At 47.2% G+C, this 27,710-nt stretch overlaps 1 protein-coding gene across 18 annotated transcripts in view; it reads left to right on the plus strand.

The window, feature by feature from the left end:
- RIMBP2 (RIMS binding protein 2) overlaps positions 1-27,710 on the plus strand; it is a 2,252,680-nt gene that overhangs the window by 353,790 nt on the left and 1,871,180 nt on the right. For 17 of the 18 annotated variants that reach the window (XM_069620091.1, XM_069620095.1, XM_069620096.1 and 14 more), the window contains one exon: positions 195-374. In XM_069620091.1, coding sequence (XP_069476192.1) covers positions 195-374 — 180 coding nt within the window. Of the gene's footprint in view, positions 1-191; positions 375-27,710 lie in introns of all 18 variants that reach the window. The other variant, XM_069620092.1, reaches the window with a different exon arrangement.

Consider the following 27,710-nt stretch of genomic DNA (forward strand, 5'->3'; position numbering starts at 1 on the left):
ACACACTGATGCCTGCTGCATTGCATTCAGCCCGGCTTCACACTGGATGCACATCTGGTTACTTGTCGTGGTGTGTCTGTGGTGGCGGTGGTGTATGTGTCATTTTCGCAATGGTGATGAACCACCCTCGTCTCTGTCCACTTACCGTGCACCAAGGCCCTGTCAGCGCTGATTCTGTCATTTACTACCAGCAGGACCCAACGTCATCAACGACATCCAAGAAGACTTCAGCCAGGCCAAAAATGCACCCGGTCAATGGTGAAGCCCCCCAGCTCCAAGGCGGCTGCAAGGAGCCCCCTAGTGGCAAAGACATGGAAATCAAGGAGCTACAGACTGAGTGTGAGGAGCTTCGAAACAGGCTGGAGGGGCTCAGGGTAAGTCCAGAAGTCCTTCCTTTATGTCGATGAGAGGTCACCTGAGCCCAATGCCCAGTGGGCAAAAGGACACTGTTTATTTTGTGCTGCCCATGTGAACTTTCTGCCTCAGTTACTCTCACTGACAAGTCTTTATAGTCAATGGAAGAGTGGGCCAGTTTCTAGATATAGCTGCAGAAAACGGTGTATTCTAATGTAGACAGAGCCAGCACAGGCCCCTGGCAGAGCTCCCCCATCGTGCATCCATCGAGATCCCAGCAGAGGCCAGTAGGGCTGGGGCAGAGTTCTCTCACACACACATCTAAACATGTTAATAATTCCACCCGTGGCCTCACGTGACTGACGCACACTCACACACACACACACACACGCTGGTGGATCCTTGTCATTCTCCACAGTCGACTTAACACGACACAGCCCTGGCCAATGCATCCAAGGGCGCACGGAAACAAACGCCTCTATACGCTTGACACAGAGCTCCTAGAAACAGACCCACGTGCACAGCTCAGGCGATTACCGCTGTGCCGCAACTACACAACAGCACAGCTATCCTGCATTTCCTCTCAACACCTCTCCCTAGATCCAGCAGAGTGCCTGGAGACCTTGCACGTGGCAGTGAAGCGCTCTAGAAAAAACTCTTTTTTTATACCGCCTGAACAGGCTTTCCCCACTAAACCTAATGCACCCCTCGCCTGTGTGTAATTGTGCAAAGCAGGGAGGTAAAGGGGAGTGTCTGTACATTTTAAAGTATATTCCGAATAAGCCTGTAAGTGTCAAAGTGCGGGGAAGTGCTGCACGCATGCAGGAGTAATAAATACCAACATCTACCGCCCCCACTGCCCCCTCCACATATACATATTGCATGCACGAAAAAATGAGGAACCCGTAACCAGGTAAGGTGGAAAAGTTAGGACGTAAGCTTTATTACACAATAAAATACCTGTAAAAACAACAAGATAAAAAGCAGCAAATGGTAAAAGCATTTTGGGGAACATGGAATCAGGTGAGCGGGGACCCTGCTCTATCACAGAGCCAACTCAAGGCTGATCCCTGCCGCCACCCTGAGGGGGTATACGACCACTCAGGTCCCCCCCAAAATCTCCTCTATGTACAACCTCTTTCCGCCAAAGTCCAAAAATTGTTTCTTGTGAAAATCTCCATTCCTGATATTGACAAATGAACCCCGTCCTGGTGAAATAAATCACTTTTATTCAAAACAATGGCCCCATGCTTGATAAACTTGAGGCCTGTGTCTGTGCCGAAATTGCCTGATGCTTTGTTTAATTTCCTTCTGGAAAGTGCAATTGCTTTTTTAGATTCTGCCCCCTGCCAATTCTGCCTGTTACCAACATACCGAAATCCTCCTGAGCGGGGCACACAGTTCCGCCAACAGTGCCTTTCTAACCTATTGTGTCAAATCGTTGACCCCCAAGTGTGTTATTAGGAAATTGGGGGAGGGGCACTGACCCCTCAGAGATCGGCTAATTTGTTGTGCAAGTCCCCCCAGCTCATGCCAGGCTTGCCCCACCAGGAAGTAATGGTTCTCTGAAAATGTATCCCCTCTTGTGTGTCCTCCAGCCATCTGCTTGCTCTTGCCATGAAAGAGTGGCCCACAATCCAAGCTGATCTAAGTGGGGGTCTCCCTGTAGGGGGGAAAAATGGGGGGAGGAAGGGTACTATTTTTATAGACCCCGGATTTCCAGCCCCCAATTACAGTGACGTAACACAAAATGGGGGGACCCCCGCTGCAAGACCTCCCAATGGGGCCCCCCTATGCTCTGCCCCAAAATAGGTGTGCCCCACCCATCAATTTAGACCACGCCCATCACCATATGCCCCGCCCATACAAATTGGCTCCACTCGTGTATTTATGCTCCACTCATGGCCATTCGTCCCACTCATACCTTGACGAGCATCTGCACTCAAGTACAACTCTCTCACTTTTATTTTGTAAACATTGCTGCAGTCTCTACCCCTCCTGTTGCCTCCCAGGCTCTTTGCAATGCCCTTGCCTCTCCATTTCAAAAACCCAGGACATCCTGTCCACTCTCTTTACCCACAATCCTCTTCCCTCTCCATCTGTGCTTGCTGACCCTCCTTTAGCCACCCTCCCACCATCCTTCTCGTCCTTTCCTCTTTTCACCCCTGACGAGGTTGCTAGACAAGTCCGATCTATGAAAGCCTCTTCAAAACAGGTTCATCCCTGTTCCTCTAAAACCATCAAGGACCACATTGACACCCTCGCTCCGGCCCTTGCTGATTTTTGCAACCACTCCTTTGCCTCTGGATCCTTCCCCTCCCCTCTGAAGCACTCCTTTTTGCATCCTCTTCTCAAGAAACCCACAGCTGATCCTTCTTGTCCAGCTAACTATCGCCCAATTTCCATTACTCCCTTTCTTGGCAAACTCCTGGAAAAGTTGGCCATCTCTCAGCTTAACCTTCATTCCAATTCTGTTGGCTGTCTCCATGACCACCATTCTGGCTTCAGAGCTGCCAGAAGCACGGAAACTGCTCTCCTAAATATCTGTGAAGATCTGCTCACCAACCTTGACTCCAACATTCCCTCCGTCCTCATCCTCCTCGATCTCTCTTCTGCCTTCGACACGGTCAACCATACCATCCTGCTCAAACGTCACCGTGAAAACTTGGGTATCACTGATCTTTCCTCTCAGATCGACCCTCCCAGGTCCAACTTGGGTCCTTCCTTTCATCTATCTTCCTCTCGACCTGTGGTGTTCCCCAAGGGTCTAACCTCTCGCCCTGGCTTTTCAACCAATACCTGGCAACTCTTGCCCACTGCATTGCCATTTTCTGCTCAAATTTCCAGTGCTATGCTGACGACACTCAACTCATTTTCAGGCTGCCCTCTGCCACCTCCTCTCCCTCTCTCATCTCTGATTGCCTAACTGCCATTCAAGATTGGTGTGCCGCCAATGACCTTTGTCTGAATACCAGCAAGACGGAGATCCTCCTCATCGGCACACCTTCACCATCCTTTCCTCTCACTCTCTGGCCGGCCTCCCTTGGCCCTCCTCCTACCCCCACCTGCAAGGCTAAGAACATCGGGGTCATCTTTGACTCCACACTTTCCTTCTCCGCCCACATCTCTGAGGTCTCTAAAAAGTCAAATTTCCGACTGCACCTCCTCAGAGGTACTCTGCCTTTCCTCTCCTTCCCCCCAAGCTCTGGTTCTCACTAGCTTGGACTATTATAACAGCCTCTTCCTAAATCTACCTGCCTCTACTCTCCGCCCTCTGCAACTAATCCAGAACAGGATTGCGAGACTTGTCCTTGGCCTAAAGCCCTGGGATCGTATCTTTCCAGCTCTGAAATCTCTTCACTGGCTCCCAGTGGATGCAAGAATTAAATTCATGCATTGTCCACAAGGCTTTCTGGGGCCTGGTTCCAAAATACCTTCAGCTATCCCTCTGCAAATACCTCTCCTCTCGAGCTCTTCGCTCCTCTACCTCTAACTCCCTCAGGGTCAGTCGTTTTTCTAAGAAACGAGCTGGGGGTAGATCTCTGTCTTCGGCTGGGGCCTCCCTCTGGAACAGCCTCCCTGCCACTCTAAAACTTGAGGAGAACCATCTCAGGTTCCGGAAGCACCTCAAGACCTTCCTCTTTTCTTCTGCCTTCGCTCCCCCTCTCCCCTGCTGATCTGTTCTCTCTTGGCACCGTGCACCTGGCCACCCTCTGTCTTTTGGGCCCAGATACCTGCTCATCCTGTCACCCTTGCGCACTGCCTCGGGGCCACCCCTTGCACTGGGGTCTGTATCTGTACCCATACAGCCCCCCCTTTTTCTTCCTGCACTTATCAGACCTACCCTGTCTGCTGCCTTAAACCTAGCACTTGCAAATTGCTGGCTGCACTACCACTGTTTGTTGTGTTTATTATTTATTTATTGTTATTTATCTGTTTCTCCTCTGCTTCGCACTTTCCACCTCTCCCCCTTCTATGCACTTTTCCCCTCCCCCCTCTCCCATGCACTTGCGCGTTCTCAATGTCACTGAGCCTAGTAAGATCGCTGTTTTGTTCTCCCCTGTTCCCCTCCCTTGCCAGGTCGTGCTCTGAAACACTTGTGTACGAGCGCGATAGAAATAAAATATCAATCAATCAATCAAAAACATTGCTACCAATTAATGTACAATGTATTGTATCTAATACATACCACAGTCAGAATATAATGCAATACTTGTGTGTTATCCTACGACACATACAAACTAAGGAAATATACATAAAGTAGTGACAAAGATAAGAAGCCCCAGATCAGAGTATAGTGATCCAAGTCAAATATTATAAAATATATGCTTCTGCTTGTCAGTAACACAATATAGTCATTATCACGAATCAAGTCTTTAGCGGCTGCTACACTGCGTGCAATGCACTGCCCCACGCACAGGACACACACTGTCAGTCACACCACCAAATTAAGCTGGAGGTAGTTACTCACTGGAACACCACCCTCTCTCTATATGTTTGAGGGCCTCCTTGGGCAACGCCTTGCCATAATTGACTACCGCGTGGCACTCGGGAAAGTCAAGGAATTAGGTAATGCTGCTCTCTTGGCAAGCCGCTGGCACGTCAGTCTCCTTGTCTGCCAGATACTTGGACAATCAGGGAGATACATGTGAGGCTGAGTCATGCGAAAGCATTCCTGCCGGTCATGTGTACAACATGGGGCATTGGAGCACAGTACAGGAGGATGCAGAGGGTGAGCAACTGGGGACCCTGTGTTATCAATGGCTGATCTGCTTTTGGGCTGACTCACGGATCTGTGTAATTACAAACTGTGGCGTGTACCTTCTCGTAACATTTTGGCCAACGTTTCCGGGGCTGTGTATCTGCTCTCCCTTGATCAGCAGCCTGCTCCAATACTTGTCAAGTGCAAACAAAATTAGCATCCATATTCCAGGAAACTTTGAATGACACAGACAGTCGGACTCCTCCCACTTTAACAGTGGAGAGGACCAGTTCTCCCTTTCTGGCCAGCCTCGGACTGGCCCATAGGGCATTAGGCCCATGGATAAACCAAAAACACAAAATGCTGGTGTGGGGCAGTTTTTTTGGTCACAGTGGGCCACTTTTTTGGCCAATTTGGCCAAGTCTAATGAGTTAATTCACTCTGTGGCTTGTATTTTTGACCAGTGTTGCTGAATGAATATTCTTTAAAATGCACAGTTTGCATCACACTTAATCAAAAAACTCACCCTTGGTTACTATTCAAACAGTGTCACAAAAGGAATGCATAGACATTTGCAACTGTGGGACACCTTTTCATTGGTGCCCGAGTACATTTTATGCCACAGGTCGACCCCGTTTGTGGGGGCGTTGCATCATCCTCTGGTGTGATTGCCACCTTTCAAATGTTGAACTCCTTGCTGGTGCGTGTTAAGCGGAAACCTGTGCAGTTCCCTCTGGGACCACTGCAAAAGATTTAGGACTACAGGTGTTTGGCAGTAAACCCACTTGGTAGCAGTCCGTACCACACAGATTCTCTTGGTAGCTGTGGCTGAGCAGTCAGACTTCCCTCAAGAAGAGTTAGGCAGTATGTGGAGTATACAAAATAGGGCAATTTACACAGTAGAACAAGCAGACCTGGAACACAGCTTCGGTGTAAAGATATATAGTTATTTATTTATAAAAACACATCTATGAAAAACACACTGGCACTAATACGGCAAACAACTTCAATTACAATTACTATAAGTATATCAATCCCCCTAACAATAGTTCGACAAGTCTAGGTTCAACGGCACCACTTATTTGCAGACAGAGGTGAATGCTTTAACCTAGATGGCACTCTAATATTCGTTAGAACGGGAGAGAAAAGGCAGGGTATGAAACCAACTCGGTACCAACACTTAAAGTAAGGCAGGGTCTACTGTAGATCACAAAGTTCAGACGCCATGCCCACTCGGAGAGAGGCAAGGCGGTATGTCCCAAAAAGTATCACAGTGGAAATGCACTTTGAGTCTTTGTCGCAAATTGTCACAGAAAGATTGGACCAGTTCAGAACAGAAAGTTAAGAAGGCTTGGAGGCGGCCCAATGGAGAGGCGAGGATTAAGACACCTCACGCTAACCGTCACAAGGGAAGCCAGGCAGACACAATACCTTGTATGTGGAGAGACAGCTCCGGCGGGGGCAGTTGTTCCTGGTGGTGGATGCAAGTCGGGGCTTTGCCAAGAGATGAGATGTTCTCGTCGTCGAAGAAAAGTTGAAGATCGTTGCACCACCAGGGAAGAGACCAGCCGCGGAGTGCTCCGTCACAAGCACCACCTTTTGGTTGCAGTACAGTGGTTAGTGGCTATCCGGTTGCCGGGGTGCTCAGCACGGGCAATTCGACCACTACGTCCTGGAAGCGAAGAAAAAGCAAAGGGACTGGTTGTTCCCACCAGTCAGGGGAAGAAGACTCTCCAGCCGGGAGATCTCCTCTGTAGTTGGGAAGTGGTGAGTCGGTTCAGCAGGGCTCCACCGGAGGTGTCGTCGTTGCAGGTCGGCTCAGCTTTACCCTCGTCGGATTCTTAGGTCCTGTGGCGACTTCTGAAGATCCAGTTCCAAAATCTCTGCTTTTATGCAGAAAACCCCCATTCATTCAGCCTAGCTGTCAATCAAAACACGCTAAGTGGTGGGCGGGGTGGCTCACCACTTGGGCCAATCACACCAGAGTGCGACTTGAGTTGGCAAGGCAACTCAGTCCAGGGTGCCTAAATCCCCTCCCACACCCCCTGTGGTACCCAGACAGAATGGCACCACTTTGGAGGGCTTCTGTGCTGAAGCCCGCCAAAAGTGGAACAAAGGGCTCAACCTTTGGTTCGGAGTTACAGAGGCGAACACAGACGCCATTTTAAAAACCGAGTTCTGGCAGAAAATACCAACCGGTAGATTTATTTAAGACAAATAAACCGGCGGTATGTTAGAGACCAACGGGAAAAAGTATTAGCCTCCAACAATGGGAAGAATCCCATAGAATTATATTCGGGGTCGAATCTAACAAGTAGTTTCCACTGCCACCAGCCAAAACTCGACGAGGGGGGACGGGAGAGTGCCCCCTCGAACAACAGACCCAGGGGTAATCGAATTACCCTACCAGTAAATTTAGGTCTAGTAAAGCCAACGGTGACGTTACATGCCCGGGGAGACAGTAGTCAGTCCCAGGGTATGGAGTCTATGGTGGAGGTCCGCTAGGACACCCCAGTGTTACGGCACAGAGGGTGCGGTGTAACACACATAGCAATACATATGAGACCCTATGGAGTAAAAGACCCCATAGCCCATAGAACACATTGACATTCAAAGGAATTACACACATTCATGTCCAAGAGTGGGGGAAAAAGAGTCTCACTCTTGGCAGGATGGAAAAAAACAAACTCCAGAAATCCAGCAAAGCTGCTGGGGGACTCACTAGGTTAGGAAATTCAGCCTAAACAGAGAATTCTCCCTAACAGTGCGGCACATCATGAAGACGAGAATGGTCCTCCGAGTGACTGTAGCCGCATCTGTAGCCACATCTGTGCAGGAAAGATGCTGTATGCGTGTACAAGGTGGGGCTCTTCATACTGGCGAGAAACTAAAGCTGTGTGCCCTTGGCTGGCACAAGTTGCTGATGAAACTCTTAGCACCCCCCAGCATTTCTCAAATCAGAGCATGTTTTCTGTGCCGTGCGGGATTGTGACAAAAAAAAGGATGTGGATTTTGACAGTAAGTGCACAGAGACTGACTTATTAAAATCACTAACGGTGACTAAGCCCCTTTCAAGACTAAACTCTAAGCCGCGCAGGTGATGACGGGTTGCCATGGTAATAGGTCTTGTTGTGAAGAATGATTGAACATTCTTATGCATTGCTTGCCAAAGTTTGAATGAACTTGTGTGATTTTGAATAAAAAATGCACAAACCAAAACATTAACTCTACTATGTTAGTCTCGGTGTGTGTTGGAGAGAGAGAGAGAGAGAGAGAAGTGATGCAGCATCGATGGCCCTTTCCATTAATACTGCATCACTTCTCTCCGGCCGGGTATAATCGCGAAAATGTGCGATTAAGCCTCTCCTCTAGGACTCATTGGTGTATGGTCCTGGAGGAGAGGGCTTAGGCGCAGCGGTATTCAAACTGTGGGGCGCGGCCCTCTGGTGGGCCACAGCCTCATGACCAGCGGGGGGGCGCGCATCCACAGTTTGAAAAGAAAAAAGAGGATAAATGACCAAAGGATCGGGCTGTTGCTTCATTAACAAGCAGCCGCCCGATCCACGGCCCCTGCCACACATGCTTAGTGCGACAGGGGCCGGGCCTTTGTGAGGTCACAGGCTCCATTAGGAGCCTATTAATGAAGACAAAAGAAAAAGCGCCCCCCTTCTTTTGCCTTGATGATGGTCATCGTGGCAAAAGAAGGTGTGTGCTTTTTTTTGTTTTCATGAATAGGCTCCTAATGGAGCCTGAGGCCCCACAAAGGCCCGGCCTCTGTCGCACTATGGGTGGTGGCAGCAGGGTCGGATTGGCCCCTGGCTGGGCCGAAATCGTCCCTCGGGAGTACGGGCTGGATTCAGGCCATGCTTGGGCAGATTTGAAAAAAGAAATTCGGAAAAATTCATTTTTTCCAAATTTATTTTTTCATTTTTTATTCTTCAAAAACCTTTCATCCTTGTTGGGTCGATATAAGTACCAACACAGGTTGGGCGATATTGTATGCATATTTGTTCTATAAAAAGAGCTTAAGGGTAAGTGCTATATAATACCATATTATCATGTGGCCTTGGACGTCTGCTTGAAGTCACAGTATTTTGGCAATATGGATCTATACACACAGATATTAATGATACGTATGGTGATCCATTCTTGTATGAAATCATAACCATATTTTTCGTAGTGTAGTTTACTTAGGAACATGGCTATTTGATACCACTTCCCATTTTGTCAAGGGGTGAAAGGTTGTGTTTCATCGCTTCCCGGGATGTCACTTTTGTGTGGGGTCAAATTACATCACTTCCGGTGATATCATCAGAGGTCAAGTGTCGTGAGGCGAGGGGTGGGCCACTTTTTTGAGGCGAGGGGTGGGCCACTTTTTTTGGGTGACCGGGCCTATTACTTGTCCCAGTCCGACCCTGGGTGGGAGCAGTGGTGTGGAACTGCCCAAGTGTCACAGAAGTGCTAGAACATATTTGGGCACAGGCACCTACTGTTTTACAAATTAAGCACTTGGTATACACATGCAGTTGCAATTAAATGTTCATTAAAAACGTATGCCCTCAAGAGTATGCTATTAAAGAGAAATGGGACCCCAAAGCCAGTTCAACTACCCACTCCCATGTGTGCTACTGAACAGGTAGATGTAAGTCGAGAGCCAACCAACCTCTTTCTCCTATTTGTGCTACTGTACCATACAAATTAGGGGGAATCGCTCTCCTGCAGCCTCTCTCCCAGTCATCGATTCTTGATGATTTACTGGTGCAGTCACAAAAAAAAGATTTTTTGGGGGTTCGTTTTGTTTACAAAAGTAGCGCATTGCTAAAACCCCCTGGCTGCCAGTTCATTGTCCTTGGAGCATCCCAGGCTCCCTACCCCCTGAGAGCCACCAACCTTGGGTGCTGTTTTATAACAAATGAAAGACGCAGACAGAACAACAACTGTGTGAGTCACCTGAGAGATGAATGCACTCATGCTCCATTCAGAGAGAGGCTTTGAAAATGTAGCTCTGACAAATCAGAGAATCAGGGGGGCAAAGAAGCACTGCACATCTCCGCTCCCTCTTCATGGGTTTACGGTAGCCACCTGAAAGGTTGCCAGCAGCTAACCTGCTATCCTGTCCCAACTCCATGCCTCGTGTGCTATTCCCTGGTCAACCAAACCCTGTGAACTCATAGGCCGCATAAGACCCACAGTAAGTCTTTTACCGCCCGCCCTGAACGTCTGTCTCTTGCACTAGTGATATTAACGCGTGCAGCTCTAAGGTATAATATTAATAACCAGTGTTTGTGGGTAAAGGGCCAGCATAAAGTCTCTATTTCAGAGCCAGAGTCAAATGATAAGGTGCTTGTGGCAGTATGGAGTTCCAGGCCTCTTCTTGGACGCTGGGCTGCAACGTTTAGCTCTGCAGATGTGTTGGACTACAATGCTCATCAGCCCCAGCCAGCATAGTCAATGGTGATGGATCATAGGAGTCGTAGTCCAAAACATCTGGAGAGCTACATGTTTAAGACCCCTGGCTTTAAGGAATAGGAAGTAAAATAATCCATGAAAGTAACAGGAGTATGACGTTCCTGGATCTATATGGGTAGAATAAAAGTAGACCAGAAGAACAGCCTGGGGGCATCAAGTTTATGTATGATGGAATGGTGGGGGTCTGAGTCACCTGAGGAGACAGGGGTATTTTACAGGTCTGAAACCTGGTAATCCACTTTACAATAAAAGACAACATGGAGAGAGGTGATGTCTCTGTGTGGCCTGTAAATCTGCCGAGATACCACCAAACTGTACTATCATTACTGCCACTTGGTCTGGCGGTATTACTGCCGGATTACAAGTGGTGGTAGGCAGTGTTGGTCCCCATTAATTGGAGTCCATAGGACACCATGGTGGATTTCAGCGGTATTACTGCTGGTAGTAATTTTGCTGGTGGTAATATCCCAAATTGTTCTATTTTAGGCGGTATGGTGGAGGAAATACCTCCAGCTTCTTGCTGGAGGATTTTCCTCCACCTTTGCCCTCAAACTCATAGTTGGGCGGTGCGATAATGTGGCTCTATACAGTATTACCAGTGTTGCCAGTCAGAACTCATTTACCTCAGCAATGTGTTCAGTTTTTTGTCCTGACGCTTAAAATGTGTGATTTGCATTACAAGCTGTGTGCCGCAGACTGCTTCCACTCTAAGCGGGGGAGAAGTTAGGACTGTGGGCACTGAGGCGGCAGGACTTTTCAACGAGGGGCCTTCACTGAGTCTTGGGGGGGCGTCACCTCCCACGGGATATGGTACAGTATAATTACCTCATTGCTTTCTATCACTGGTTCCTCTACATAAGCCTCTTGCTGACATAGAAGGGGTTACAGCTGTTCAGTGGGCATTCAGTGGTAAAGATCTATGCTGCCCTGCCAGCTTGTGATAAACGGCAGCTATTAACCTTAAATTTGTCGCCATTGCAAGTCTCACTTCTCCCATAGCAACAGCAGAGCCTGCTTGCCAGTGCCTGATAATCCCAAAAGTCTCTGTAATTTTATGCAAAGCTGCATTTTATTTTTATAAGGTTATTTTACTCACTGAATGCTGATCAAGTGTTTTAAGTCTGGACTTTATTAACTGGGTGCTTGTAATTGCAGCACAAGCACTCTTTACAATCTAAACTAGAGGTGTGTTTACAATGTTGATTGTTCCAAAATACATCTCCTAGTGTGCTGCTTTGGGTCAGGTGGCCCCCTTTAAGCTATGCACAATGATACATTGTCTGGTTGACATACTATGTGATTTGTGTATTTTATAAAGGAAACTAAGACCACTAGAACTCACTACCGCAGAAACTCCCAATCCCACCTTTGGGGGCATTCCTGTGGACATGGGAACACAGAGGAAAGAATGAATAACAACGTATTTGCCTTCAAGAGGAAGCTAGACTTTTGCAAAAGAACAGTTGGACCTGGGCAAGCCACCTAGCAACATTAAGGTCCAGCTTTGATGAATACTTCCCTGAAGTAAATGCTGGCATTAATGACTGGGTGATGCAGACTTTTCTGGCAGAGGAGGTGGTGCATCATCCATTTGATGCCCAGGAAGAGCTGATTGAGGTTCAGTCAGACACTACTCTGCCATCTGAATTTAGGAACATTGCAGTGGGTGAATTTTGACTGAAGGTAATCCTGGAGTATCCTACTTTGGGATGGTCTGCTATACAGTCGTTCTTACCCTTTGGGTCTTACTACTTGTGCGAAATAGGCTTTTCAGCATTGGCTTTTTTACTGACTCCTTCATTTTTTGAATAAGGGGTGTTTCAAATGAATGTTGAAAACCCGGAAAGTGGGAGTTTTTAAAACATGGAGACAACCATGGCTACAACATTTAGACATGAGTGCTTCCATCAGTCCCAAACATCACCTGGGTGCATGGTGAGCCTGGGTAACTGCTTTTTAACATTGTACACTACTTTACCAGAATTTCTGGTAAACTACAATGTTAAAAGCAGTTAACCCTCTTCCCCCCCAAGTCTGAAACCACACTTGATTGCATTATACTTCAGCCAGGATTGGAATATACTTCAGCCAGGATTGCATTATACTTCAGCAGCACATCTGATGTGTCCACTGAAAGGTTTAAGATTAAGCTACATCCCTAACTCTATTGGGTTACCCAGAGGTAACATCTTAGCAAATGTCACTTGTGGCTGGCCAATCCACAGCAGCACTATTGTAAGTTTGAATTGCGGATGTTTTACTGAACTACGGCACCACACACGTCTTGCTTGGTAGTTTTTAATCGAGAAACGTCTTTACTTCTCGTTTCCCTTGAATTGGGAACTTTATTTTTGGTGGTGGTGGTGGTGGTACTCCACCTTGCAGCTATACCTTCTGTTTAGCAAGCATTTCATTCTCCCATCCTAGTTGTGTTGCTGGACGATTATAGAGCGGTGGAGTAGGGGCAGTGATGTCTTCCTAGAATGCAACTCGAAGGCTTAAATCTCCTTCTTTCTTGACTTTAGTATATGCAGTGCATGCTAGCCAATGTTACCACTGTTCTGCGCTGCGCGCGCCAACACCCGCCCCCCCCCCGCGCGCCGTTGCACCAAGTTGGCGACTACATGCAAATTTGCGGTCATATAACTGCCAGTGATGTCACTTCCTGTATTTGGGCCACCCCGGGAAATTCATAAGTCGGCTCCCCTGGCTGCTGGTACTCCTGTCCTGGCTCCTGTCCCCAAGTGGAGCAGGGATACTGGGGAGTGAGAGGTATGGCTCACTTACATAGCAAAGGCCACACAAGCCAGCCAATCACTTGACTTCATTTTACGCTTCGCTTTACCAGAAGCGACTGAGCATAGTGAAGCGCACGTGCGAGGCGAGCAAGAGAAATGCACTTCCTTTCCTAAAGTGTATGAAAGTGCATGCCTAAGTAGTAGGGACACCTGTTTGCTTTTGCTGAAGCGCAGTGTGAGGCACATTCAAGCCAAACCCGCTTGGCTTTTTCAATGGTGAAGCACAATGTCAGGCAGATGTTTGGGAAAGCGAAATGCATGCTTCATTTCCCCCGAAGCAAAGCATAGCATAGCACGCAACACATGCACCAGTAGAAGTGATGCATGCTTCGCATTCGTGAAGTGTGCTGCAAAGTGTGACGTACAAGCATATGCCTCACAGAAATAAAAGTAAAGTATGTGCATTGCGCGGACGACGCACGCAACATAGTACTAAGTACAAGGCTGCAGACAGAGTAGTTAAAAATAACTTACTTACCTTGACATTTAGTCACAGTGTAGTCTGACTCCCGAACTGAAGCCTCAGATTCTCGCCTGTCCCGACGAATGTCCGACACACAGCGGCTGCGGCACACCCTCTGTCTCACTCTATAACAGACCGTCACACTCACACGGTGTCCGGTCAGCGTGGTGTCAGGGTGCGGCTCTCTAGGAGCTTGTGCGGCTGAGGCAGGAGGGCAGGGCTTGCCAAAGCTGCACGTGCGTCATGCAGCATGCAGCGCACGCGCAGCTCGGGAATGTGCAAGGCAAGCCGTGTGTGCCTGCCTGACGGTGACTGGTGGTGACCGGCCCAGCCAGCCATAGCGGGCCCACTGCTGTGCACTGCAGACACAGACGGGAGAGTGCTCAAGGCAGACAATGGCAGCACCCCGACGGCACCGTAATGACCCAGCCGACTCTCTCCTCCGCCTGGGTTATTACGGTGTCTCAGTGAGGGCGGCTCTGACTGTCTGAGAACAGTGATGTTGCTGGGAGCGGCCGTGTGGCCCCCCCTCAGTGACGACCAGTTACACCACTGCCCAATTCCCTTGATTGCTTTCTCCTCCATCCCTCCCATCCAGGCTGAGGTTGCTGCCCCGATCCGGAATGAATGTGACCCAAACTCTGATGGATGCCATCCTACTGCCCTTATTGCTTTCTTAAGTACCGTCCGCAGTTGGCACCTGCGGAGGGCTGTGCCATTTCTATGCCTGAAGAATTGCCCGCCCGACGCTTTCCGTATGCCAAGGAATGCTCACGTGGTACAAATTGGACAATATCTCTTGTCGTCAATGCAATATAGATTAATAATTCTCCCTTTCCCCATCTGGTCTGTTTTGTATTTACTTAATTTAATGACCATACATTATTCACCCAGGTTGATATCAGACAGCGCTAGTCTTTCATCTGATAGTGTATTTTTTGCTGCTATTTCACTAATTCCGAATGCCCCGAAGTAGTTTAAGGTGAAGGCAGCCCTAGTGTTCTTTCGTATGCATCGTTGCATACCTTGTGCAGGATATCTATGCCGTTTTTGAGCTTGCCAAAGTGTAAAGGGCGCCTAGTGTCCTTCTTCACCCCTCCAATTTTTCCCACCCTTTTAATGCATACCGTGTCAGTGCACTGTGAGTAGGGTCCACTCCCCCTGCCAGCTTGCTATAGTAAGCTACAGCAGCCAAATGGGAAGATGCCCATGGCTTTTTCTTGTTCTGCCTGGAGGCCCATTCTGTAGAGAAGACGTAAGTACCCCTCAACCACTTATCCCATATTGCCTATATGTTTGGAACAGAGAATGAGACACGTGTGATACCAGTGAAAATACCAATACCGAGGAGAGTCCTGGAGGCAAGGTTCTGATTGAGAAAGCCATACCTGCATATGAGACAGTATTATGGCCATTTGAATGAAATCCCAGAATAAGCAGAGCAAATGATTTGTAGAGAAGAATGGTGACGTGACCACCGTCACATGAAGTCAGACTGACGTACATAAAAGAGATGCAGAGACAAGAGAATGAAGATATTCTATAAGGCATCAAGAAAGTAACAAAGACAAGTGACATCTTGGGATCAAGATGAAGAAGCTTATGCTGCAGAAACGATGAAGATGTCGAGTTATTTTACACACGTACAGATGCGATAGAAAAGCAAGCAGACGAAGTATTCTTGAGGCTAGCTCTATAGTGAACAGATTGCGGCATGAGTCAACATATAAACATATATTGAAGTAAGTAATGAATGGATGTTTCCACTACGTATTATAGCAGAGCTGGACCAGAGAAAGAAGGCCTCTTTTCCAGTGCGTCGCAGTTTAAAACAAGTGAACGAATTAACCGAGTGAAACTCAGAAAGGCGAGGTTGGACAAGCTCCAAGAAGCCAAGGTCTTATCAGGCTGGGGTGAGCAGACATTCGATACAAATCGTGTGAAAGAACGAAGCTCCTGTTCAGGAGGCATGGACAAAAACAAGGAAGACGTCAGAGGTATTTTAGAAAATACTATTTTTAATGCACTAGAGCTCGATTTTGTGGTCCTCAGTCATGTGGAAGGATGAAGTTGGATGAAGATGATGACCACACCTACGCATGAGGGCAGTGTGTGCCTTCACTTCCCTGAATTCTCCAGAGCAAAATAACACTCCCAAGGACAAGTTCCAAGCCTTAATTGATAGCAGACCACTGAGGTGATGATAGGTGAATATGCTAATTGGTGGGAAGCTACGGTTTTGACTAGCTCACCAGCACCTGGAAGACCAGCCTGCGTGCTGCTAACGTAGGTGGAAAAGTACTGACGGAGGTTAGAGTGCCAACCAATTGTATGGGGCTGCATGATTAAGGGTTCTATAGTTTGTGCAGCCAATGGGACGTCGTTTATTTAGTGACGTTCATAGTGGCCTGTTTAAGGGGAGGACTTAGTTGCCCCACCTGATGTTAAGAGACCTATCACTTTTCTTCACTCTTTTAGATTAGCATGGATCATATACTTGGATGTTCCCTTAGAACCTATCACAATAGCCACTAGGATTTTGTAGTATGCCACGTAGGGTGACGCTAGTAAATACGTAGGTTGATGTCATCAATGTTATAAAAGAATGCTTTTTTTTAAGATGCATTGAGAGATCTTAAGCTGAGATGTCTGTTGATGTCCATTGTACTCCCTGTTTTAGATCATTGATATTAAAACAGTTACCTTTTTGCCAGCTACCTGAGTCGTTACAATTATTGGTGTTTGAGTAACTTCTGCATCCCCAACCATCTCAAGGGTATTGCTACCTCGTCTTAAAGGGCTGGGGACTCCCAGTTCAATTCCATAAAATCATTCACATGTTTTTTCCCGTATTTCTCTGATGTTATTAACATTAGTTATTTCACCAAATTGTTTGTGGCAGTTGCAGTAAAGTTTGGCCGTTTTCTGGGTCAATGCATTTTTCTCTAGCTCTGCCAAAATGCCCATGGGCTCATCTGTAGCTCTTTGATGAAGTAATCTGCTGTCTGCAGCACCCGCACCTTGGGTGGTGCGGTCATGTTTCAGATTTTGCCTTGATCCACCTTTCCTTTTGGGTGGCTGTGCAGTTAATTGAATTTTTCCAGGATTTCTCATACTTCTCTTGGTACTGCTGTCCTCAGTGCCTCTTCCTGGGGGTTTAAGGCTCTGAAAGTTTGAAACTGAAAATGAAACAGTGCATCAGCAGTGTTCTTCTCCTTGTTGGCAATGTGCCATGCTTTTATTACAATGTTGCATGTCAGGGTAAGCCGGGTTATTTCCCTTAGTACCTTTAGAACTGGCTTGCAGGATGTGGACCCTTTGTTTAGGACGTGCACCACTGCCATGTCGTCGGATCAGGTGAATAGCTCGGTGTTGTTCAGGGTGTCACCTCATGTCTAAATCGCCATCCATATGGGGAATAATTCAATCAAAGTGATATTTTTGGTCCAACCCCGTTCTCGCCAACAGGTCGGCTAGTGGCCCGAGCACCATTTGTCGCCAAAACATATTCCAAACCCCTTGACCACTGAAGCATCCGTAAACAGTACTCTTTTGTTGCTGTCGTTCATTGGTGTGCCCCATATGACTTTACCATTAAAGTTTTTAAGGAAGTTCTCCAATACTTTTAATCCTTCTGGATTGTGCCACCCAGCCTTATGTGGTGGTGCTTCTTAGTTGCCCCTCTCATTTTCATTTCTAAAGTTATATGGAAGACCCGCCCGTGCGGCATCATCTTTGTCGTAAAATTTAGTTTCCCTGCCAACGACTGTATTTCTGTTTGTGTCGCTTTGTTTCTGCCTGAGATTTCTTTGATTGTTTCCAGCAAGCCAGACACCTTTTCTTGTGATATGCGACATTCTCCTTTGTGAGAATCAATTTCAATCCCTAGGAAGGAGAACACTTGTGTATGGCCTTCTTGTTTTCTCGCTAGCCAATGGGATCCCTAACCCTCCCATAATCTCCCGGAATTTATTGAGCGCTGTGGTGCACAGCGTGGACCCTTCTGGTCCTGTGAAGAAGAAATTCTCTAGGTAATGTATGACTAGTATTGCTGGCAGTGCCTTTTGTAGGGTCCATTTTAGGAAGGAACTTACTTGTTCAAAATATGCACATGAAATATGCGCAACCCATAGGAGGGCATTTGTCAAAATAAAACTTTTGGTCGAATTCGAAACAGAGCCACAGGAAGGTGCTCTCATGCACTGGCAGCAGCCTGAAAGCTGACTGAATGTCTGATTTGGCCATCCATGCATTCCTACCCGTTAACCTTACTATGTCAATCACATCCTGGACGCATCTGTAAGAGACTGCTGCTTCTGTGTCTGAGATTCCATCATTCACTGAACTGCCCGGTGGGGGTGGGGGGTACGATAGGTGGAGGATCATTCTGAGTTCCCCTACTTCTTTCTTGGGAACCAGCCCTAATGACGAGAATATGAATTCTCTGAAAGGAGGTTTGCCAAATGGACAATCGATCCTGCCTAGTACTCATTCTTTCTTTATTTTTGTCTCTAATTATTTCCGGGTGGGGCATGCCGGATTTCAGATTGCTGGGTATAGGTTGTGAGCCATGGCCCTTAAATGGGATTTTAATGCCTTCCCTGAAACCGTTCTCTATGAATTCTATTGCTGCGTCATCTGGGAAGTGTTGCAACCATTACTTCAACTTACCCAGTGAACCCTTATAGTCCTTTTAATTAAGGTAACACATCGTACGATGGACAGGATGCAGAATAACTCTTACATCAATAAGAAGACCAACTAAAGAAGTTGGCAAATTGTCTGTTTTATTTTTTTATTTTCAATTAACTAAAACAGGGAGTTATGACGGACATCAACGGACGTCGCACAGTATGGTCTCAAAGTATTTCATGAAAAACAGTACTTTTATAGCAAAAACCTGTTATACGTGACGTCATATTACGTGGCAAGCTGAGAAAACCTACGCGGGATTGTGATAGGACTAAGGAGAGTATCTGAGCATACTTTCTATATGGGGTTGGGTTGTGATTGGGTCTCTAGAGTCAGGTGGGCAACTCATATCCTCCCTTAGTGCAAGTCATCTTCAACAGGTATTACACAGCATATCATTGGCTCTCAAACTATAAGGCCCTTCGTTATATGAGCCTTTACAATTGGTTGGCATGCGTGGTCCATTCTGGAACAATTGATTCTCTAGCAGCAGCAGCACGTAAGCTGATACCCCAGCTGCTAGTGGATGGACTTAACCATACTTCCCCACCCAATTAGCCCATCATCTCTCATCGCTCATGCTTTCTGCCATTCGGATTGTCTTTGAACTTGGCCTGTAGTTGCTTTTCTTCTCTGGTAATATAAGGGAGTGTGAGCATGTTCTTATAAATGTTCAGGTCTGATGCCCACTTCTATTTCCACGCTGGACTCATGTGACAGGAGACTGTGAATGGGCCCATTTTATAGCATTTAATTGTCTCAGATAAAGAAACTTGGCACTCATGGTGTTCTCTCTTTGCAACTTAACAAGTGATGCCTCGGCGTCTCACATTCACTGTTCTTCAAGAACTGATAACCAGTTTTGGCTGGCTTAGCCTTTAACACCCGGCCAAACAGTTGTCCGTTGGTCCATCTTTGAGCCTCGGCTTATTTCTTTGCTGCGACACACACACACACACACACACACACACATACCCCCCCTCCTTTCTCCAGGGGTTGAGCTTACTAAAATTGTGACATCAAATGTCCAGATTCTACATTGGCCGCACCACCTGCAGTCTATTCACTACGTATAGCCAGCCTTCACGATTACTTAGTCTACTTGCGTTACAGCATCTGTACAGTTATAAAATGACTTGCATGTTTTGCAATGCTTCTCACACGTGAAATCTTCATTCCGTACACGAAAACGTTTGCCGATCGATTCTTTACTTCGCCATCAGATTCTCTACAGTCTATGCATTCTTTTCTTCGGTCATCCTTCTAAGTGCGTCACTCTCATTTCTAGTAACGTCACATGCCTCTACTTTTCTCATCTTCACACTTCTTTGGGGGGCTCCCTCGGGAGACGATCGTCTCTTTGGGGATACATCACATAGGGTTTTCTCAGTGGATACCTTGTCTCAAAGGCTTTTCGTGTAATCGGCACCATTACTGCCATTGTGCATGTCGCAATTTTCAGTTCCCAACCTATAGGCAGAATAGGGGCGGGACTTCCTGCAGAGGCGTTCAGCTGCTCCTCTACACCAGCTTTACCGTGGAAGCCCCTAGTTGAAATTCCATGGGTGTTTTTTCCCTCTGTCTTTTTGGGGCCTCAACGGGGGCCCATGTTCTTAGTGAATTTCCCACTACCATGCTCTCCCCAACATGTGCTGCAGTGGTGTTTGAATTTAGACTCCTTGCCCCAACTGCAGAAACCTTTCTCAAGGTTCCAATAGTAAGCAGTGGTGTTACCTCTTGGTACGCCTGGGTTATGAGATGCTCCATAAATATGGTTCTATTGGCCAGATCTCCGCCCCCCTCGGGCAGATCTCCAAAAGGGCTGTCTGGACCGGTTCGGAGGTGAAGTTACTCTTTGGTTTCTTTGGGTATTGCGATATCTTGAGGCCCCTCCCTTCTGGCCCTGAAACTCATTCCCCTGCTTGTTGCTATGTGGACTTTGCAGGGAATTTTCTTTCAACACGTGAAACAAGCATAACTTTGAATCCTCCTCTTCCGACCCTAAACATGGGAATTTCCGCATTTCTTTCCTAAATTCCCTGTCATAATTTACCCAGCCGCCCCCCCCAAATCTATTATATATTTGCAGGATCCTATGGTGGTAGGCGATAAGCGCAGTGCCTTCCTCAGTAATGTTTTGAGAATTATTGTGTCCAGGATGTGAAAGGCTACTTCCCAATTTTGTGATGTCTTCTCTCCTCTAGGGCTCTTTGTTCACTCCTTCTCTTCCCCTTTTCTGTCTTTCTTTACCATATCAAACCCCATTTCTTTGTATTCCAGCAATGAGAATATTTCAATAAATTGTTTTTTCCATATCTTTTTATTTTAGTTAAATATTCCAAGCAGCTGTCATTTTTTTAAAACATTTTGGCTAAAATGTTGCCTGCTGTCCGCCTACCAAATTTGGTGGCTGTGGAGGCTGGTCTCTTGTTACTACTGCTTGGTCCCGCCCATGCCGCCAGATGGCCTTGGGCATCCTTGCCATCGGTCTCTGACTCTGTGGCTGAAGTTTCCCTTTCGCTACTGGAACTGCGTGCCACCCCCCCGCCCCCCCACGGCTCCTCTTCTTCTTTTTCCCAGGCCTTGAGGCCCCTTCTTTATGCCATTTTAACAATTGTTCCAATATTGCCCCGAAATCCGGCTGCACAGTAGCTGTTTTTTCCTTTCTTTTCTTTCCTGTGCAGTCCCCTGTTGTTCTCGACATCCCGCTTACGTCCTGGCGCCTCTTCTTTCTCGCCTGGACCTCGTGTTCCGCTTCTGCCCTGTTGTCTGCCTCGCCCATTCCGCTGCCCGCGGAGATCTCTGCCATCTTCTTCCTAACCACATCCACGCCTTGGCCGCCTCTACCTCCTTAGCCCATTCCAGGAGTAGCTTCTCCTTTTGGCTCAGCATGTCAGCCATCTTGCTGCGTTTCGTTGCTTCCTTTTTTAAATGTGGTGCTGCCAGTACCTGGTGCCAACTGACCGCTTTTCGGCGCTATGCCTGTAGTCAGCTGCGCCGTTGGTCTCCCGTTATTCCTTTCTCGCCACCTGCTTTTTGTGCAGTCTGCTCTCCGCATGAGTTTGTGGCATCTCCCCCGCTCCTCTGTGCTGCCGGTGCACGACTCCAAGCCTGGAAGGAGCAAGGGAGAGATGGGACGCCTCGCCGATATTCCCCCAAGCCACAAGGTGGAAATAAACAGCCTGCCCCCTTGGAGGCGTTTGTCCTCAGCACCTCGTGTGCTCGCCTTGGTGCAGCGCTTAGCAGCGCTGACAGGCAACAAAGTGGAATGCTGGCTTTGCCCTCTCCAGATATAGGCCTAGAATGGCCTGAGGGCAGAAGGACACCTCGTTTTTGCATGCTGAATGACCAGTGGCCCCAACCTGTCCAGTTGTCGGCTGTCCTTTGGTCTTTTGTTGTAAGCAGTGCTGGTCATTGGGCTGGCTCTCGGCGGATCCGAGATCCGGCACCAGATATGGAGCCGGATCTCAGGATCCGGTCAGAGTCAGCCGCCCAAGACCATGAACTGCAACTGATTGTACATGTTGCGAACATTGTGCATTGCACACCAGTGCCAAAGCCGTGTTAAAAGGCAATGCTGCCGTCGCGGGCGTCTTGTTTTTTTTCAATTTTCTTTTACGTATTCCAGACCACGCCCCCTCGGGCACTGCCCCCCCAAACTCCTCCCCACACCCCGGCCCTTGTGTTGTGGGATCCCCCACCACATTTATTTCCATTTCCACCACTGGTTGTAAGGGCTGTTGACAAGGAGAGGTAATTACTGACGGGCCCATTGGTCAGCACTCACCCTCGAAAACTTGTAATACAAGATAGCTGCATCGTGTGAGGACAGAGTGCAGGATTCACATACTCCGGCAAGATCCAATAATCAGGACTCAATAAATTGGCAAAGGGAAGTCGGTTTAATGATACATACATCAGCTTATGGTAATCAGCAGCATCGCGAACACCTGTCTCGCCTGACTTCCTCGAACTTCAGTAAAACAGCCTCTTTTATGGGCAAACTTTGTCATCAATGACGTACACTTCTATAAAAAATCACAATGCAATATAGTTGGTTGGGAAGGGTAACTTAAGTATAGGTGCTATATCTGTATATGAAAATAAGGCATACGGATTGGATAACTCTTATCGGGTGGGCGTCTACGCCCATCCCTTTACATCACACGTGATTGACGTCACTACAAGTACGACGTCTCATTGGTTACAATGTCTATAGGACTCCAGATAACTCGGTCCATTGTGATTGGGCAAGTTACACCCCTAAACATAAATCTCCACTTTAATTAGCAGCATGCAGAATAGACACCCTGGTGCCTGGCGTACCAAGATTCACCCTTCCTCCCTTCCATCAATCAGTGGTTTAGGGCTATGTGTCAATTAGTTGGCTGGGTATGGCCTCAGATCTGTAGTCTCTTATCAGGAAAAGTTATGGCATCCTCGGGTTCTGGATGACATCAAGCGGTGGTACATCTTCACGCCTGTCTGGTCACGTGTTGGTACACTGTGAATCTGCTTCAGTTCTCAGTCTTTTCGTGCATTTGATTCTGTGTTCGCTTGGCCACCTGCATGGGCCTCTCTTATCTTGACCTTCACGGGCAGGCTGGCGTGCTCTGTAGTTGGAGCCTCGTGAGCTCATGCTCACCTCCCCTTCTCTGGTTGACCTCGATTTCCCCGGCATGAGCCATCCTTTGTTAAGTTTCGATCCCGCTCTTTTCCTCAGCTTGGACCTAGATGTGAAACTCTGCCAGTTGGGCCTGGGCCGCCTGGGCTTTCTTCTGCTCAAACAAAATGGAGCCGCACGTGTACATTGTGCTGTATTGAGGTAGACATATATAGTTGGAACATGCCGCTCTATTCTTCTACTTAAGCATTGCAGGCGGTATCGATTACTTAGCATCTTGCATTTCAAGCTTATTTACACACGTTCAATAAGGCGGTTGCTTCCGTCTTGTCTCATGGCACCATTCTCATACGTTTTCACAGTGTCTCTCCCCTTCGACCATTATAATTCTCCTCGCAATTGTCGATACTGTCATGCATAGCTTTCGGTAGACACTTCTGGTTGTTCTCGGGGCTGCCTAGGCCCTTAGTCTATTTCCATTGGCCTTCCATTAAGGCCTTCAGGGTCTCCTCATGGACAGTCTGTAAATACTCATCGTTTCGTACCAATGGCAGGTACGGTTGTCTGATTGGGTACCGTGCTGCCCAGGGTTGCCTGGTTATGGGCATTTCAACAGGTATTGATCTTCTAATGTACACAGGGCAGCTGCCCATTGCCGCCCTTTGTTGGTTCAGCTGTTCCTCGTACGTCACATACCACGGCGAGTTCCTTACTGGTAACTCGCAATGGGGGTCAGGGGTGCAGGTCATATCTGGGACCTCCTCCACACTCCCCCCTCTGGTCGGTTCATCGACCACTTCTGCTTTCTCCTTTATATTCAGGTTCTTTGATTCCTCAGCTTCTTGTTCATCGTCTTCTGGGTTTACACAAGAAGGCGTGAAAGTATGCAATTTTGGTGTCCATATCTTTATCACCCCTTTCAAGCTTCCTGCTGTTCTCACATGCTCATCTTTGTTCCAGTTCATCAACTGGCATTGTCCATTTGGTCTGCAGTAAATCCATTTGCCTTCATACCTTCTTCGTTTCTTGGGATAAGTGAATTTTGTTCCCTCTGGTGCAAATTCACTGGCCTTCACAAAGTCCTTTATCTCCTCATCTGTCAGGTCTCTGGGCTTCCAGCCTGGTTCGACGTCGACCATCCCAATGGCCTTCTTTGCTGTTTTCTGGCACTGTGTGATGATTATCTTGATAACAGAGAATCCTAGCAGCACCATTGCTAGCAAAGGTCCCAGGAACTTGAACATATCTGCCATCCATTGCGGGACCCATGAGAATAGGTTCCCAAACCAGCTGTCATCATCTACCACATCTGTTTCCTCAGTCATCTGGTTTTTCAGGGTCGTTAACATGCTTATAGCCTCTGTGAGGGTTCCATTTTCTTTGTTGTGTGATGGTATAAATGTGCAATATGATTCTCTGATTTTTGCACAAAAACCTCCATCCATTGCTGTGATTATGTCAAGCACATATCTGTTCTGGAGGGTCATCAGTCGTACCACTCTCAGCTCTTCTTTGATCGCATTGAATCCTTTTTTTGTGGTGTTGATGGTCTGCAGTAACTCCCATCTGGTTATCTGCAACCCTTTAGCATTCACTCCAATTTGGATGTGTGGCAGGAGGATTGTGGTGAATACTGTTGAAGTGAGGCTGAACAGCCTGTGTTCGTATGGAATTGCATAGAATGCTTCTTCTGATTTGGCAGAAAAGTAGTTTTCTCTCTTCATTCTGGATATCATTCGGATCTCCTCCTTCTCAGATGAGCATCTGCTTTCGGGAAGCTGTCCAGATTCAGATCGTTTTTTGGAATCACCAGTGCGGGGACATGGACAGTGACAAATGTACATATGCCCCCCCAATTTCTTGGCAATCTTATGTACGCTTTGGATCCACACGCCCAATAGCGGTCCATCAGGACTGCGGTTCCTTGTGCCATTCCTGGTGCCTCATATATTCATCCACAGTTTTGATTTTCCCCCATTCTCCTTGTACTATTATTTCTGAAGCACAGTTTCGGGTTCTCCAACGGTACTATTTTCAGGGGTTCTCCTCTGTCTTCGACCCATGTTAACAGCTTTGCCAATTTTGGCCATAGAGGTTTACATAATCTCTGTGAGTTTTCTACTGCTTCCTTTCAGGCTCCAAGGACCATCCAAGCTCGGCAGATTACTAATCCTTCTTCCCATCCGTCTGGGGAAACCACTGATTTGCATTTGGCCTCTGTTCTTCCAGATTTGAGCCTCTTCTGCAGTTTTTCCTTGGACGTTCAGTCTTGGGTTTATTTCCCATCTAATTCCTGATCCTTTGACGTCAGGGTTTTCATATCTAATAACGTGATTCTTGGTGTGCGCCCTGTTTCTTGTTTTGATGTCCTGGACAAAACCGTCTTCATCTGGGAAGTCTTTTTCGTTGGCCCATATCAGTGAGGCGTCTCTTCCCATAAACTTCCCTCTGGTGTTGCACATTGCTACGTGTGACATGCAGTGTGCCGTGGGGACGTCAACTTCTACTGCAACAAAGATTTTGGACTTGCCCATGCTATATGGCAGGAGTGCACAGACAAAACATTCTCCTTCTGGTTTTCTTCGTCCAACTTCATGTGCTGGTACCATATGTTGTTTCCAAGATGGGCTGTGCTGTCCAGGTAGTCGTTTATTTCAGTGTCCGTTTCATATGGGCTTCTCTTGATTCTTAACGTTTTTCTGTAGTTGGCCAACACTATGTCTCTGAATGCGTCTGTACTGCTCTTTCGTTCAGGCAGTTTCTCGGGCGTTATCCTTGGTGGGGCAGGTCTCACTTCCTGCACTGTCATAGTAGAGGAAGGGCTTGCATTTCTTTTCTTTCCCTCCTACACTCTGTTGTAGAACTCTTCCCACCACCATTGGCTCGTTATCTTCCCAACGCGTGGTGGCATTGTAGGCCTGTTGCTTATCTCTGGCGTTGGAGCAGACGTGCTCGTTATTACAGGTTCTGTGGTTTTCTTGCTCAACTCCTCATGTAGTTTCTTTGTTCTACTTATGAGCGGGAACACATACTTGACTACCGCATGCGTTTTCTCAGTGATTTATTTTGCTGCTTCCTCCATTTCATTGAGTGATTGTGCTATCTCACTTCGGTTCCGTTTCTCACTTTGCTCCCTACTTTCTGGAGCTGCTTGTTCCACCAGGGATTTCTCCCTTTCAGTTAGTTTGGCCTGCGGTTTTGTAGCCATTGACACTTTCCCTTGTTTGTGTGCACTCAGTGTATGGGTGCGTGCCGTGGACAGTGTTATGTCATCATTCATTCCGTACTGACCCTCCAGCCTTTCTCACCATTCATTACTTCAAGTGTGTACGTGTTGCTGCTAATTACATTCAACTGTAAATCGTTTGTTTCATCATCAGTTTTTCTTGGAACAGGGATGACAATATAAGGTCTGGGTGCTTTTGTGGGCCCCAGATATTCATTACCTGGTGGCAGCATAGACATTGGGATGCTTCGAGCACCAATAAGAAAGGCAGTTCTGACAGAGACAAAAATACTACAACAATCACTATGCATATACATATGACGGCCTTGAAAGACATCCTACAGCATCTCCTTCCAGGAAACCGGGGGCGCCCCTCCACTGGTGGCACAACTAAATTACTGTTTTGGGCCCCCATCTCGAACAAGTCCATAGTCAATAGTTTATTTATTTTCTTATCTTGATTTTCGTTACTTAAAAGTTCAGCAAACACTAAAATGGCGGGTGCAGTTTAATGTCCCCCCTCTTGCGAGTGATGACGGAAGTCTCTAGTTATGGAGGACAGATCCTTTGCTAGACTATGGAAAAAGGTTAGACCACCGTACTTAGCACATCACATTCTTCCTGCATTTGTGTATACAACACATTCCCTGGGCACCGTCCCAATTCGTCTTGGCCCTGAGGACATGCAGGAATTTGTTCGCAGTGACACCATAAAAGGATGGCTTCGCTGCACATCATGCATAGATAAACCATTGAAAAAATAAAAACAAAAATAAAAATAACAGTGAACATATGAGAAGGTAGGAAAAAATAAGAAAAAGGTTGAAAAAGTAAACACGGCAGTGAAGTTCGTTGCTCTGCTCCTTTCGCTTGGTTCTTCGAGGTCGAGTTGCTGCAAAGTCTCTCCCCCCCCATTTACTCCACTGCGGGATGATGATGAAAAACAGAGAAAAATAAGAAAAATAGGAAAAGAAGTTCAGGATGTAGTTATCCCCTTTCAATTCGTTCTACGTTGGAAGTATGAAGAACTGTGTCTTTGTTTCCTTGCTCTGCCCCCGGCTGGGGCTTCTAAAGGGTTTTATCTTGGATTTCTCCTTTCTAAGGCTCTTCTCAGCAGTGGATGTCCACGATTGCTTCTGAGCTGTGATGCAATAGCTCTCAGGAGTCTGGCGAGTTGTGCATTTTTTGCTGGATCACAGAGAAACGTGGGCACGTCGACAGTGATGGTTCTACCCACTAGCTCTGGAAAGTTCTCGATGAGGTGAAAGAAGACTGTGAAGGCAATTCTGCTATCTTCAGGAGATAATGACATTTGCTCTGAGTCTCTGTCTCTTAGGTCACCGGTCTTTTGTATTGCAGTATGATCAGTCCTTGCCTTCTCA

Source organism: Ambystoma mexicanum, chromosome 10 (assembly GCF_040938575.1).
Source record: "Ambystoma mexicanum isolate Mex_15411 chromosome 10, UKY_AmexF1_1, whole genome shotgun sequence".
Classification (NCBI taxonomy): Eukaryota; Metazoa; Chordata; class Amphibia; order Caudata; family Ambystomatidae; genus Ambystoma; species Ambystoma mexicanum.